This window comes from Mizuhopecten yessoensis, unplaced genomic scaffold, assembly GCF_002113885.1.
Source record: "Mizuhopecten yessoensis strain PY_sf001 unplaced genomic scaffold, ASM211388v2 scaffold5325, whole genome shotgun sequence".
NCBI lineage: Eukaryota > Metazoa > Mollusca > Bivalvia > Pectinida > Pectinidae > Mizuhopecten > Mizuhopecten yessoensis.
In genome coordinates, this window is record NW_018405992.1 from 128885 (window position 1) to 145458 (window position 16574).

The 16574-nt window shown below is 31.6% G+C and overlaps 1 protein-coding gene and 1 non-coding gene across 4 annotated transcripts; both read left to right on the plus strand.

Moving 5' to 3' along the window:
- The first annotated feature begins 1469 nt into the window (after nt 1-1469).
- On the plus strand, nt 1470-1541 carry Trnaq-uug. The gene has a single exon. It is a non-coding gene; the product is annotated as a tRNA-Gln (tRNA).
- A 1846-nt stretch (nt 1542-3387) lies between these two features.
- LOC110450557 lies at nt 3388-15368 on the plus strand. Of its 3 annotated transcripts, none has more exons than XM_021498145.1 (4): nt 3388-3528; nt 11877-12138; nt 14151-14258; nt 14730-15368. In XM_021498145.1, the coding sequence occupies exons 2-4, from the start codon at nt 11911-11913 to the stop codon at nt 14922-14924; spliced, it is 531 nt and encodes a 176-aa protein (XP_021353820.1). In that variant the 5' UTR covers nt 3388-3528; nt 11877-11910; the 3' UTR covers nt 14925-15368. The 3 variants fall into 3 exon arrangements, with proteins under 3 accessions (XP_021353820.1, XP_021353822.1, XP_021353821.1); XM_021498147.1 differs by lacking the exon at nt 3388-3528 and adding an exon at nt 7285-7349; XM_021498146.1 differs by lacking the exon at nt 3388-3528 and adding an exon at nt 10268-10423.
- Nucleotides 15369-16574: the final 1206 nt, after the last annotated feature.

Genomic DNA, 16574 nt, shown 5'->3' on the forward strand with positions numbered 1-16574 from the left:
TGTAGAACTAGTTTTCAGCCAAAAAAATGTTTAAGGGAAAAAAAACATAAATAAGTAATGATGATGATAATAATAAAACTTTGGCTACCGCGAAAACATTTTGGAGACTGGGGGATATACTCGTGTCATATACATATATAAAGACGGGCCGTTATTAAACTGTTGAGGCCCTTTTTCCGATTTAACCGGATTCGGTTACACAAAAAATAACAGAAACATCTGTACTTTTGAAAATTGATCTACTAAACCGAAAATTAGTCAAAGATGTCTCAAGCAATCGGAGGACAAGGCGGGTATCTTTGTTTTTATCAGACTGTCAGAAAACAATCATACACTAATCATAGGTGTGTGCTTTCTAAAAGGATAATTTATATAGACTTCTATGGAGACCAGTCTACTTAAATGAAGGTCGTACTTTAGAATTGACAATATGGGTGACACATTAAGATTATTAATGATCGTATTATATTTTTTTAAAGACTAAGTGCATCCAAATATGTTCAATAGCAGTACATGTACAACGGAACTTCTAGAAACGTGTAAGAGCTGTCAAACAGCCAGTTAACACATTTAAAAAGAAACGTAGATCAAGGCTTAATTAAGTTTTGCATTCCGCTCTAATATACTATATATATATATAATTATATATATATAATTATCCAAAAGCTTTTCATTCGTAACTTGAAAATATCTGTTGTTTCATGTTATGAAAATGAAGTACATGTAATGTTTTATTGTGTGCCAATGATGTAAATAAAAAAGTGCATATATTTTTACTTTTATATACGGTGCATGCTATCTTTTATCAATGTTTTCTTTCAGCCGCATATATAATGATATATATATATTCTGCTCCGTCACTAGACTAATCTTCGTGTCATAAGGCTTGAACCACAGGGACCTGAGAACTTGTTACAGCTATATTTGGACCTAAACTTAGGTGTTCAGAGTAATTTAACATTGTTTAGGGGTTAAGATCGACTTTTGGTAAAAATGACACCCCTAAAATATGAAAAATAACTCTGAACACCTTAGTTTAGGTCCAAATATAGCTGTAACAAATTCTCATTGTTTTTCCAGCTTCAGCATCTTTCTTCGCGCTTCAGTTTTCCCGGTATGATATAATCTCTTTGTCGTTGCGTTGTTTACCCACACCGGTACCAGAGACGTAATATTACAAAGACTTCCTCGCCCCACATTCATGCAAGCCTCCGATGGTGACGTGTCCCCAGTATTCGAGTATAGTAAGGGAGATAACTCTTATACTACTAAACCTATTTTCAGGTATAGACTACAGAACCTCTGTCGACAGCTTTGTTGATTGCGCAATGTAATGTTTGATCAATGACAATTGTCAATACTATAAAAACAGACATTAAAAAATCCCTATATGATAGTTTACCATGCTTACAGCGGGCGTTTTTGGTATTGAAATACTTCAATAAAGATATCCCGCACTTAGTATGTCAGGTCCTATGGTGTAATGGTTAGCACTCTGGACTTTGAATCCAGCGATCCGAGTTCAAATCTCGGTAGGACCTCTTTTTTGTATTTTTCTTTTTTCATTTTATTTGATATTTTTATACAGTACTGAATAAATAACAATATTATTTATAATTATCATAACTGAACTTATGATTAACTTCACGTAATCTTTCTCTGACATCTCATTAAAACAAAACAATATTTACTTATTGACTGTACGCGTTGTCTGCACTGTAAGTTAGGTTAACATACTGTACATATATCAAACCACAGAACAACTGGGACTTAATATAAGAAAATCTGGAAAATCAGTGCCTTCAAAACGACGATGTTCAAAATATTCACCAGGAAAGGCAGAACTATATGTATTTTCTACAAATAATTTACATGCACAGGACCATATTGTAAATTAGGCATGAATATGTATCCCTGGATAAATAAAAGATATTATTATTATTGTTCTATTATTATGACACTTGCTCAAATAAATAAATCGCGCGGTTCATTTGTATAATTTACAGAAAACGAACAAACAAATGAATTTCGTTTAAAAATCCTGCCACAACCAAATAAGGAACATTGGATGCTTCCGACAGTTTTTAACAGAGGTTATTATTTGTTATACCTCCGCTTGGGATCGAACCTTGCACCTCTATATAGCTATTTTCCTAGTTTTACGCTCTACCGAACGAGCTGAAGAGAATTTCTCCCTAGTCGAGTTGGTAGGGTATCGGGCTAGTTTTTAACAATGTTGACTTGATTACTACAGATATATGCATTCCATGTTACTTTTCGTTTGGACTACAATAATGCCCTGTCGTATATCTGATACTACAGAGTTGTCCAGAGCACTGCAGAACGTCATGTTACTTTTCGTTTGGACTACAATAATGCCCTGTCGTATATCTGATACTACAGAGTTGTCCAGAGCACTGCAGAACGTCATGTTACTTTTCGTTTGGACTACAATAATGCCCTGTCGTATATCTGATACTACAGAGTTGTCCAGAGCACTGCAGAACGTCATGTTACTCGTGAGTCACATCACACCAGTACGAATATACACACAGTATAACAAACGGAGCTTGTCACCCTATATCAGCCGTCACAGTCACAGTGTTGAAAAAAAATCTCCTCTTCTGTGATCTATGGAAACCGTTGTTTCGAAAATGTAGCTGCAACTGCGTAAAACTGTTTACCATTTGCTACCAGGAAATCGAAAACCGTTGCCAAGTTCCAGGAGGATGCTGAAATCTGCATTTAAACTATTTAGGACAGTCGTCCTGTAAATATCATGTCACTCTTTATACACACGATGTTTGCTAATTCTATCGTGTATATATGTTTTTATGCATGTACATATTTATATTGGCTTCTGTAATTTAAGAATGATATCTTTATTCATGTAATTCAATGCGTTGCGTTGTATAATTATTGATATAATTGTCGTTCTCATCATTGTGATAATGTATCTAATGTATTACACGTGTTGATCAAAGTTTTCGTTACAACCTATTTCGTGTGTAACTCGAAAAAACGTATATTGTTATAACCTTAATGTGTCACTATGTCGACATACTGAACATATAACAACGATGTGGAATATTTAAATTTATATAATTGCATTTAATTAAAAATAACCAACGATTTTCAAAATACAAACGAACTTAATTGCATAAATATTTCTTCAGGTGACACACCTCCTTTTTTACGTTCTAGGCAGTTCTAGGGCGAAATTTGCTTTTCAAATATCTGAATAATTTTATCGTTATGCTTGGAGAACTGTACGTACCGATAGCTTGCTTTTCTTTTGTTATCTTTTCGTGGCAAGTTTTAGGCTTAGAAGTGGAGTTTTCCTTACGACCCCGGACCAATAATTTAGACAACACTATATGCTTATACAAATACCGTGAGACATGTATGTCGTATCACACCATTACAGTAGTACAGTATGTACCAGGTTTATACAAAGGGAAATTCCCTGTTGGAAAATCCATCACAACAAAGTAGAGTCGATTGCAGGTTGAAGACGCCCGGGATTAGGTCAGTATGTCTGCGGTTTTCCCAAATATTTGTGGTTAGTTCAGATAGTGTTTCTGAAATTGTAACGAAACCAACACCGACTAAGGCTTTGTAAGATTAGCGTTACAATCAAATTACGGAAAACAAAGGGCATTTTCTAGTTTAAACCTTTCTAGGTCAACTTTGAATTAACCTTTTACGATCTAAATTATTCAGATTGAAACCAACAAATTGTTCTAATTTTCTATGACAACATGTGAATAATTAATAGTATTCAGAATGTATTAGGTCACATGTATATACAAACATACAGTTCTCTAAAAGTCAGCATCCATATACATGTAGGTATATATGATACATATGTATATAAATGTGTGGGTAATGATCACCTTTCTACAAACGAGCTCGATATTATAAAATCAATAGTCTAAAACCCCTAGAATAGAGACAAGATATATCTTAATGAAAACGATGTTATACTGGACCCAGTGCTGTATGAGGAAACGTACGCCCCACAGCAATGGCGCATTGCCGAGTTATTTCCACATTTCTGTTGTATTACTCATGCAATGATTGAAGATTCATCGTTGCTTTATCAAAAGGTTGTAGAACTATTTGTATCCTTTCCTCTAATGTTTGACACTATAACAGTGTTGTTGTTTGTCGTATATTGTATGTCAAACGTTTTATTATCATTACATCAAGCTTTTGCAGTTATGGATATTATTCTGTTTTAAATACCTGTCTGTACTTACTAAATATGGACACGCGATCTTGCACTAATCAGGCACGATTTAGGGGTGTTTACTTCGTTATCAGTAATGGCAATTGGCCTTTTTTATTAGTTTTTTGAGGATGTTGTAATTAATAATACTTTAATTTTGGATAACTTGCTATAAGTGATACTCATATTTTAGATCAGTTGTTATCACCATTTTTTTCGGATATAATGTAATTAAGACATAACATTCTTACATAATTTATATGTTTCTTTTTTTGTAACAAGAATTTGTAAATGCAATATTCTCACATTCTCGCAAGGAAAATTTAAATGATTTTTTTTTATAATTCAGATAAAATACATGTAGCAATTTCCTTCCACACATTTATAGATACAAATACATAGATATACATGCAAACCAGATATGTATAGCTACACAGTTTGTTGCATAAATCTGTGAACAAAACAAATACGATTTAATCATGAAACCATCCTCGCTTTGACTATGATGTCACATACAATTGATTATGTGACGTCATGGTATATCAAAACATAACCTGTTGAACATACACAACCGACATGGGAGTATGTATTGTAACCGTATGAACACACATTAGGGAGTACTCGGTGACATGAGAGTATGTATTGTATCCGTATGTACACACATTAGGTAGTACTCGGTGACATGAGAGTATGTATTGTATCCGTATGTACACACATTAGGTAGTACTCGGTGACATGAGAGTATGTATTGTAACCGTATGGACACACATTAGGTAGTACTCGTTGACATGAGAGTATGTATTGTATCCGTATGGACGCACCTTATGTAGTACTCGTTGACATGAGAGTTTGTATTATATCCGTATGGACACACATTAGGTAGTACTCGGTGACATGAGAGTATGTATTGTATCCGTATGGACACACATTAGGTAGTACTCGGTGACATGAGAGTATGTATTGTATCCGTATGGACACACATTAGGTAGTACTCGGTGACATGAGAGTATGTATTGTATCCGTATGGACACACATTAGGTAGTACTCGGTGACATGAGAGTATGTATTGTATCCGTATGGACACACATTAGGTAGTACTCGGTGACATGAGAGTATGTATTGTATCCGTATGGACACACATTAGGTAGTACTCGGTGACATGAGAGTATGTATTGTATCCGTATGGACACACCTTAGGTAGTACTCGTTGACATGAGAGTATGTATTGTACCCGTATGGACACACCTTAGGTAGTACTCGGTGACATGAGAGTATGTCTGTACATACAGCCTACAGTATACTGTATATTGTAAATAGACATCAGCAGATCGATATAATGCGAGCGAAAGGTCGTGTCTTTGTATTGGTATATTATGGTGTATCAGTGAAGGAGATACACACATATATTCGAGATCAGACATTAGTCATGTTTACTACGCCGAGGTAAATACTTGTGTAGTGTTACACATAAGGAATCAACTATGTGTGTGTTTTATCTACCATACAAATCAAACTTGTTTTCATTATTAAGATAAAAAAAATCTTGTGGGATCACTCGTTCATTCTGGTAATCGATTACAACGTTTGGTTTACCTTAAATTTCAATAGGAGAGGTCAGAGGTGTACATGTATGGCTAATATCCAACATATATATTTTGGCAGCATTTTAATAATTGTATACAAACATTTATAATTGCACCCTGTATTGCAATATACAAAACATAATGTACATTGTAGACAATGTATGAATTTCCACAATCCAAAAAGAAAAAAAATGAAGTATGAGGAAACCATTGTATAGAAAAGCAATTGCAACTATGGAAATCATGCATCTCTCGACGGGACCTGAGAAAACGTCATCTGCAGTAAGATATATGTAATATATGAAATTGTTTACCTCTAAGTAAACTTCATCTGAAATATGATAATAATTAACATTATTTAGCTCTTACTAAACTTCTACTGCAATAGGATAACAATCACATTTTTGACCTCTGCAAAACTGCATTAGAAATTGGATACTATAACATTATTTATCTCTTAAAACTATATCTGAAATAAGATAATACATAACATTATTTACCTCTTAAAACTATATCTTAAATAAGATAATACATAACATTATTTAACCCTTAAAATTCTTTATCTGAAATAAGATAATACATAACATTGGTTACCTCCTAGAAACTACATTCTAATAATACATAAGCTAATATATAACTGTATTATTCCGAATAAATCTGAAATAAGATAATGCATGACATGATTTACCTCTTAGAAAACTAAATCTGAAATAAGATAATATATAACATGATTTACCTGTCAGAAAGCTTCATCTGCAATATGATAATACATAACACGATTGACCTCTTAGCAAACTACATCTGAAATAAGATACTATATAACATGGTTTACCTGTCAGAAAACTACATCTGAAATAAGATAATATATAACATGGTTTACCTGTCAAAAAACTACATCTGAAATAAGATAATATATACAATGATTTACCTATCAGAAAACTACATCTGAAATAAGATAATATATAACATGATTTATCTGTCAGAAAACTACATCTGCAATATGATAATACATAACATGATTTACCTCTTAGAAATATCGATTTAAAATAACATTATAAAAAACATGATTTACCTGTTAGGAAAACTCCATCTAAAATAAGATAAAACATTACATGATTTACCATTATAACGCTGTCATTCAAATAGGACATATATAATTACCAGCAACCACAACAGACCAATAATTTATGTGGATTTGTTGATGGAAAGACGTTCAGATAATTTTATTCATAATCATTTCCATACCAACACATAATACAATTTGTTAGCACTGTGCGTTCCGCTACGGTTCCATTGATAAACACTAGTTATTTGTATTGGGCCTTCCTTGTGTAAGCCTTCTATGACATAGATTCCTATTTTAGTAGCTAAATTGAGGCCAGGTCACGACTGGGTAGTCGTATAAACCTTGAACTGAAGAGAAGATTTACATTGGGAAACCCCCGCGTGATTTCCTTTAGTCCGAATACAGTGTCAAAATGGACGGCGTATGACTTAAGGATTTATGTATTCCCTTCATTGTTTTTAAACAAAAGGTGGGTCAATGATAGCCAGAATAGAAACAATTGTTGCGATATAAAATGCTTTTAAAATGCAAAATATGAATGCATTGATTTGGTTTCAAATACATTAATAGGTAAAAAAAATCAATTATTTTCCCCTATTTAATAGAAATAAAAATAATATGTTAGATATACTTGTGTCTTATATACTAAACTAACATATACGAAATTTGATACTCAGTTATTTATCTTTTATATTACCATGTTTTTATGAAAACATTGTAGGATTATTATCTGTAAGCGATGTAGATGCTATCATTTTATTATTACTTTATTCTATTTTATTGTTTTATATAAACATTGTTAATTGTTCAGTTTCACATTTTCAACTGTGTTTAAGATATTGTTTTATAGTAACATTGTTCATTGTTTAGTATTACATTTGTAGCTGTGATTCATTAAGTCATTTTTTATCCTTTTATTAATATTAACATATGATCCTTGATCAATATTAGCACTGTTCTTTATTATTGTTTTTTATATAAACATTGTTAATTATTTTGAATTAGCTGTGTTCTAAATTAGCATTGATGTAAATTATTGTTTTATATTTGCATTGTTCTATGTTATTGTTTTATACTGTAATCGTCTATATTAACGTTTATAGTAACATTGTTAATTGTTTTTGGCTGTGATTTATATGAGCGTTGTCCTATATCATTGTTTATATTAAAATGATTAATTGTTTAGAATGAGTTATGTTTTTTAAATTAGCACTGTTCTTTATTATTGTTTTCTATTAACATTGCTAGTTATTAAGAATAAACATTTATAGATATGATATATATTAGCATTGTTCTATATTATTGTTTTCTATTAACATTGTTAATTGATAAGTATTAGCGGTGTCGTATATAAGCATTGTTTGATATTAACATTGTAAATTGTTTAGTATAAGCTTTGTTTCCTATTAGCATTGTTCTTTATTATTTTCCTACATTAATATTGTTTATTTATAAGTATTAGCGGTGTTATATATATTGGAAATTGTTTAGTATAAGCTTTTTTTCCTATTAGCATTGTTCTTTATTATTGTCCTACACTAATATTGTTTATTGGTAAGTATAAGCGGTGTTATATACTAGCATTGTTTTATATTATTTTTGTATTTTATCATTGTAAATTGTTTAGAATAAGCTTTGTTTCATATTAGCATTGTTCTTTACTATTGTCCTACACTAATATTGTTTATTGATAAGTATAAGCGGTGTTATATACTAGCATTGTTTTATATTATTTTTGTATGTTATCATTGTAAATTGTTTAGAATGAGCTGTGTTATATATTAGCATTGTTCTGTATTATTGTAACAAATTAACATTGTTAATTGATTAGTATTTCATTTGTAACGGTGATATATTTCAGTTTTATTCTGTATCATTGTTTCATATGAACATTTAGCTATGCTTTATATTAGCGTTTTACTATATTGATAATGAAAGGTACTATTAGTTTTAATACTGTTTTATTTATTAGCATTATATGTACATATTAGCAATGCCTGAAAGAGGCACTCAGATAACTTCTCAGTTATTGTTTTACTTCCAAGTTATTGGTTTACTTCCCAGTTATTGGTTTACTTCCCAGTAATTGGTTTACTTCTCAGTTATTGGCTTACTTTTCAAGTATTGGTTTACTTCTCAGTTATTGGTTTACTTCCCAGTTATCGGTTTACATCTCAGTTTTTTGTTTACTTCTCAGTTATAGGTTTATTTTCCAGTTGTTGGTTTACATCTCAGTTATTTGTTTACTTCTCAGTTATAGGTTTATTTTCCAGTTGTTGGTTTACATCTCAGTTTTTTGTTTACTTCTCAGTTATAGGTTTATTTTCCAGTTGTTAGTTTGCATCTCAGTTATTGTTTAACTTCCAAGTTATTGGTTTACTTCCCAGTTATTGGTTTACTTCCCAGTAATTGGTTTACTTCTCAGTTATTGGTTTACTTCCCAGTTATCGGTTTACATCTCAGTTTTTTGTTTACTTCTCAGTTATAGGTTTATTTTCCAGTTGTTGGTTTACATCTCAGTTATAGGTTTATTTTCAAGTTGTCGATTTACATCTCAGTTTTTTGTTTACTTCTCAGTTATAGGTTTATTTTCCAGTTGTTGGTTTACATCTCAGTTATTGTTTTACTTCCAAGTTATTGGTTTACTACTCAGTTATCGGTTTGCTTTCCACTTTTTGGTTTACCTCTAAGTTATTGGTTAACTTTCCATTGATTGTTTTACTTCCTATTGATTGTTTCTATTGCACGAGTGAGACAAACATCTAGTAAAATGGTTTGTTCCAATATGAATTCCAACAGTCTTTTTTGATATCTGGAACTATTACCACGATTTCATTTCCAGTATATTTCATCAGGCTTTGTAGGTCGGTTTTTTTCCCCAAATATTGCTTTACAACCTTATTTTAATATCGCTGTTCAGCGTTCTTAGGAAAGGAAACGATGGTGTTAATTTTTATCAGTTACTTTCAGTTACGGCAGTGACAGAAATCAAAGGTTCTGGTAGAATAAAATGATGATAGAATGCTGAAGATTAATCAAAATATCTTAAGAGATCTTCAAAACTCAGATTCACTTTTAAAGTATACATTGTCACAATATGACCGTGATTTGATGATCCTAAGGATGGTATCAATAAGTTTGATTAAAGGATTGGTAAAGCAACTACAAAAGTCACGATAAAACGTCTATTAGGAGTTTCAGAATCCAATACTTACGACGTAGGTCCGTATCTTTATCATTTACCGATAGCAGGAATGATTTAAATACAGAAGCATGTTTAACTAGTATAACGTCTTTCGAAAAGTTTGGAAATGTATAGACTGGTTTCCTCGGTTATCGGGCAACTTTAGTTCTTTTTGCAATAATTTTTACACATTTGATTTTAATTGTATTTTCAGACAAGGATTACGTGACAAATGCATGAGATATTTTACCTACAGACACAACTACATGTTTATCATGCAGATTGTTGGGTTTGGTTTTGACGCATGGATTAAGAATTATAGATGTGTATGTGTTGTCTTCGTTTTGAACTTAGAGCAGGTAATTGATTATTAAATGATTGACCTAATAGATTTTAAACATTCAGTAAGTGAATCATATTCTTTCATTTTGCCTAGGGCTTTAAAGAGTCTTGTACTCTTTCATCGAATTCATCAGAGTCACATTCTGTAATTCCTTTTCATTGTATAGTCACAGTCTTCCGATACTTTGGATAATTCATGGAAAGCTTTCGAAACTTAACCTTATGTATAATATTTAGACCCCCAGTCACTACGACGTGTCCATCTGGACCATACTGGTTTGGAGATGTAGAACAAGAATATGATGAAAGAAGATGTTGTAAGATAATCTAAACTTACATACCGTAACATTTGTGTGTGGCTTGAAAGCTTTGAAGCATTATGTTCAAAAGAATTAAAGAAATTACGTGGTCTTTTTTATATCTGATGTGGTATGTTAAACTGAACAGACTTGAAGGAAAGTGTGAATATTAAAAAAGTAAACAGTTGTAGTTTGGGTCTAGAGTCTGGTGAATATACTCGTATATGGTGTCATTTTATTTAGGTAACAGTGTGGGTATGATGTCCATATCTATATAGTAATTAGTTGGGGTCTGGTGTATATATCTGTATATTAAACAGCTGGGGTCTGGTGTATATATCTGTACATTAAACGGTTGGGGTCTGGTGTATATATCTATATGATAACTAGCTGCAGTCTGGTGTATATTTCTTATAATAAACAGTTGGGGTCTGGTGTATATATCTGTATAATAAACAGTTGGGGTCTGGTGTATATATTTATATGATAAACAGCTGCGGTCTGATGTACATATTTATGTTATAAACAGCGTGTATCTGGTGTTTTATCTATATAGTAAACAGCCTGGGTCTTGTGTATATATCTATATAATAAACAGCTGGAATTCGGTGTATATATATATATGTAATAAACAGCGTAGATCTTGTGCCTATTTTTATACTTTACACAGCTTGGGTCTGATGTATATATCTATATGATTTAATTCTGTTTGAAACGATCATTTACATTGTTTTATTTTGAAGTTATCAGCTCATAACATGAAAATAAGTTGTTGAAAGAACTACTTTTGGACGAAAGAACTGTAACAAGCGTTTTGATTGTATAATGGAAACAGTTTTGTTATGGCGTCGGCGTTTTGATCTTTTGAATTGATTTTGTGTATTGCATCATTTGATGCGTGATTTATCAAATTAAATGTTTGAAAATATTGAATCGGTTTTTTTTTTTAAATTTATATAAGAATTATAAGTATACATATCACGTTAATCCTTAAATATGTCTTTATTAATGGTATATATTTCGATAAACGAAATTTTATTTTTGTGAAAAGATTTACATATTTAAAATACTCTTTTCATTCAGTTTTTGTTATTCAAGTTCTCATTTATTTGGATGTATATAATGTGTGTTATATGACATAAATCTATCGAGTTGTTCATTTTTTTTTCAGCTGAAAAAAATAATTACCGAAGATGTAAGCTACTATGCTATGTCAAGATATTGCGGAGGAATTTGATATATCAGTCAACTCTACGGATTCAAACGAGTCACTGCCTGACCAGAATTTAGAGAGAGCGTATCACATCTCTCTACAGGAGGGAAGCAGCCTACCACTACTGAAGGAGGAACTCCGCCTTAAGATACAGCATAGACGACTGAAAAGTGGACAGGACGAACTCGTCGTAGCGCAAAGTCCACCGAAACCCGATCTTGTATATATAGACTTCTTTATACACAAAAGAAAATATCGTAGAACTCCTTGAATTCATTTTTTTCTCGTTTTATAAGTATTTAAAAGAAATACAATAGTTATTTGACCAGAGACTGTCTTTACTACAATAACATGTTTATAGTATATTTAATTGCAATTACTTCCATATCAATTCTATTTACGAGAACAGACAGTCTTTCGTTTTTGTTTTTGTTTTATGTGTTTTTAATAAGTTTTAATCATCTATGTTAATTTATTTCATCAACCTTTTCTGACAAAATTGTTTAATGTCTTATATTTTAACTGCGTATGTGCGTTAAGATTTTCGGTTTTTAATAAGATGTTTTGATTAAATTGTCAGATATTATACTTTACTTATCACTGATGTTTGTTATACATTTGGGGTTGAGAATATTTGGTATTTTGCTTCATTGATCGGTGATAAAATTGATTTATTTAACGTGGATAATCGTGCTATGTTGAGCATAATTCTAATTTTATATTCAATGTTCATAGTATCTCTTGATTTCTGATCTTGCTGTGTTCTCTATTTGTCATCCATTTCCCTGGTTCATACCTAAATTAATAAAACAATATTTATTTTCCAGGTGTACTAAATAATTGAAGCGTCAGTACAAACACAGTGATGCAATATGAATCTCATATGATAGTTTGTTTTTGTCTATCGATATCTAGTGATATTTATCACATACCTGTTGCGCGGACGTTTATATTCACGAGTGCATATTTATCACATTTTAATGTCAGGTAAAGGTGGAAATGTCACTTTGGTCAATATTTACAATGCCAGATGAGGATGAAAATGTCACTTTGGTCAATATTTACAATGTCAGGTGATGATGGAAATGTCACTTTGGTCAATATAATGTTAGGTGATAACGGAAATGACGATTTGGTCACTATTTATAATGTAGGATGATGATTAAAATAATAATTTTTGTTCATATTTATAATGTTAGGTAAAAATGAAAATGTAACTTTGGTCAATATTTATAATGCCAGGTGATGATGGAAATGTCACTATGGCTAATATTTATAATGTAGGGTGATGGTGAAAATATTTAATTTTGTTAATATTTATAATCTCAGGTAAAAATGGAAATGTCACTTTGGTCAATATTTACAATGTCAGGTGTTGATGAAAATGTCACTTTGGTCAATATTTACAATGTCAGGTGCTGATGGAAATGTCACTTTGGTCGATATTTATAATGTCAGGTGATAACGGAAATGTCACTTTGGTCAATATTTATAATGTCAGGTGATGATGGAAATGTCACTTTGGTCAATATTTATAATGTCAGGTGATAATGGAAATGTCACTTTGGTCAATATTTATAATGTCAGGTGATAACAGAAATGTCACTTTGGTCAATATTTACAATGTCAGGTGATAACGGAAATGTCACTTTGGTCAATATTTATAATGTCAGATGATAACAGAAATGTCACTTTGGTCAATATTTATAATGTCAGGTGATAACGGAAATGTCACTTTNGGTGATGATGGAAATGTCACTTTAATCAATATTTACAATGTCAGGTGATGATGGAAATGTCACTTTGGTCAATATTCATAATTTAGGATGATGATGGCAATGCCACTTTGGTAAATATTTACAATAGCAGGTGGTAACGGAAATGTCACGTTGGTCAATATTTATAATGTCAGGTGATGAAAAAGTCATATTAATGTGTCACTTTGTCAATTACAATATCAGTTAATTGTAATTCCATCATCGTCATCATCATCATCGTATTTAGAATTCCATTTCTTATACTGTATCAGTCGATATACAGCAAAATAAGGATGTGATATTTGGCATTATTTCTTATTGTGCATTTGTGACACATTAATCTAATTTGGAGCTTAATATTTGATAACAGCATTGCCAAAACGTTTACGATAATACAAGTCTTTCTCCGTTTTGTTCTATTTTGTTTAGTTGTTGCTGTTAAAAATAGTTCTGTTTCCGTTAATTCTATTTTAAGTTGACGTTACCGGAAGTGTTAAAAAAGAATCGCCGACGGTATCAAAATCGACAGTCAGCTGATCGGTCCAGAAACCGTTGGAAAGAGTACGAAAAGCAACTACTAGAGGTAACGAATTGTGATCTATTTTCTTGAGTTTTAGCGAAATAGTTTCTTGTCCAAACAACAAGCTCTTTTCAAAGATTATTGAACATCTGTCAGCATTTCATACATGTAAAATATATTAAAGGTCTATGATTCATTTCCACTCCATATAAATCATAAGTATGTGTGATTGTTTTTATAACACACAGACAGAATAAGATAAAGAAACCTTTTTGGTCGCCTAAGATATTGTATTTTCGGAATTTGATATCCAAGTTAAATACCTATTCAGCGCGATGAACAAGAACAGTTATCACCCGTACACCTTCTTTCCAACGTTGACATATAAATAACTGATTTTGTTAATATGATTTCAAAAGAAATATTTTAATATATGTATTTCTGGTCATTAGTTCTAGTGATGTTTTCACTGGAAGAAAGTTATTTCTGATGTCGAAGTGACGATATAGTTCTTCAAATCTGTTTCTTTTCTAGACAATCGCTCTGCAGGAAAAGCGAAAAGCTGACTTGGAACGAGTTAGATACCGTCTTATGGAAACGAAGAATATGCTTACAGACGTACTAAATCAGCACTCCAAGTGTTCCAGTAGTGTTGGCCGGGACTCCAAATCACAGAAGTTCATATCGCTTCTTGACTCAGAATGGCACAGAAAGGAGTTACAAAGTTAACAATTGTTCCTCAGTTGAGACATTTAACGTGTTTAAAATGGCTTCAATTGAAGCAACATGTGATTATGTAGTAATTCTTAACGCTTATTATATGACTTAAAAATACCCTTGTTTCGTGTTTAATATCCCTATTTCTCATGTAACACTGTTTTGCTATTCTTTACAATCTATATGTCACTAAGATAAACATGTGCCTACATCCATGTGATTTAACTGTATATTTCCCTTTTTGACGTTAAAAAGTTAAACGAGAAAATAAAATTGATTTTATAAAAGATGTTGGACCGTGAAACATCGCATCATTCTGTCTTGCTATCTATTTTTTTTAATTTACGTGTATTTAAGACGCGAAAATGAAAGCCTTTTATGTTCCAATTAAATTGTATTACTGTAGAAATTTGTATGAATTATATGAGATACAATAAACGAAGATAACAGTAACAACCGGCACCTGCCAAGTATTCATTGCTTTTTTATCTTAGCATCATCTGGGTAAAACCAATGATTTTCACAAATAGTTTTATAAAATTTAAATAAATGTCAAATGCAAAAAATGTCAAGTCTCCAAAATTAGAAACCATGTATTGGCAACGATAAAAATCGTACCATTCAACATATACAAAAATTAGTTCTATGTTACACAAAAGTATTTCCAAATGAAATCATGATGGCGACCATTAAACTTGCCAATTGTCTTCATCAACCTCATCCGTCGAAACATACTTTACTATTCTGAGCCAGCTCTTAAATAGCGTATATATGGTAACATATAGAAAGCGTAGGTTGTAGAAGCAGATGTGTTACTATCAAGTTAACTTTTAATTGGTAGATTAGACATTTGATTGTTAGGTTATTACTGATGTTAATTGCAGTCACTCATTTGTAACTGAGTAAACTTAAGAGAGTCGTAACTGTCGGTACAAACAGGCTTGAAGAGTTGAATTGTGACAAATCAGGTACATACAGGCTTGAAGAGTTGAATTGTGACAAATCATCCATACTTTTATAAAGTTTCCAAGTTAGTTCCCAAATGTCATCAGGAACAGTTTCTTGTAGAACAGATATTCGTAAAATAGACAGAAGAAGCGAATATAGTGTGGTTCAAACAAATTAAAGAGTAATTATTGCCAACAATTTTCATATTGCAATATATCAGAATTAATTGTGTTCCAAGAAATTCAGTGTATTTTGGATAATTTTATACAGAAAATACAATCAATGCAAATCAGTTCAGATTTACAATGGTAATGGGTGTTTTGTTCTTTTTTTGTTTTTAAGTTTACGAAGTTACCCTATCAAGCAAGATATCAAGCAAGCTAGACTATTTTGAACTCAGTTCAATATTAATAAAGTTTTACTTCAAAAAATTTCATATTATTATGTATACACAATACTTGACAATGATTCCACATGGTAAAAACTCAATTGTTTCTTAAATAGTTTCAATAAGGTCATAAAATAACACGGTATTCGGTTGGACTGTTGTTTTGTCGATGCTTATCACTTTCTCAACATCTCCAGGATTGTATTGTTTACGGTACAGGGTACAAAGCGTATGGTTATTTATTAATTGATTTTTTGGTTAAACACATACAGAATAAACTGATTGAATTATTTATATAGGCATTAGTTTAGATTACGTGTCACGGC

Bases quoted from the DNA above. Each gene is read 5' to 3' on its own strand.
- LOC110450557 (XM_021498145.1), top strand. From the start codon at position 11,911: ATGCTATGTCAAGATATTGCGGAGGAATTTGATATATCAGTCAACTCT. The intron at 12,139-14,150 runs GTATATATAGAC...TTCTATTTTAAG, and splicing joins GTCCACCGAAACCCGATCTT to TTGACGTTACCGGAAGTGTT. The intron at 14,259-14,729 runs GTAACGAATTGT...TTTCTTTTCTAG, and splicing joins ACGAAAAGCAACTACTAGAG to ACAATCGCTCTGCAGGAAAA.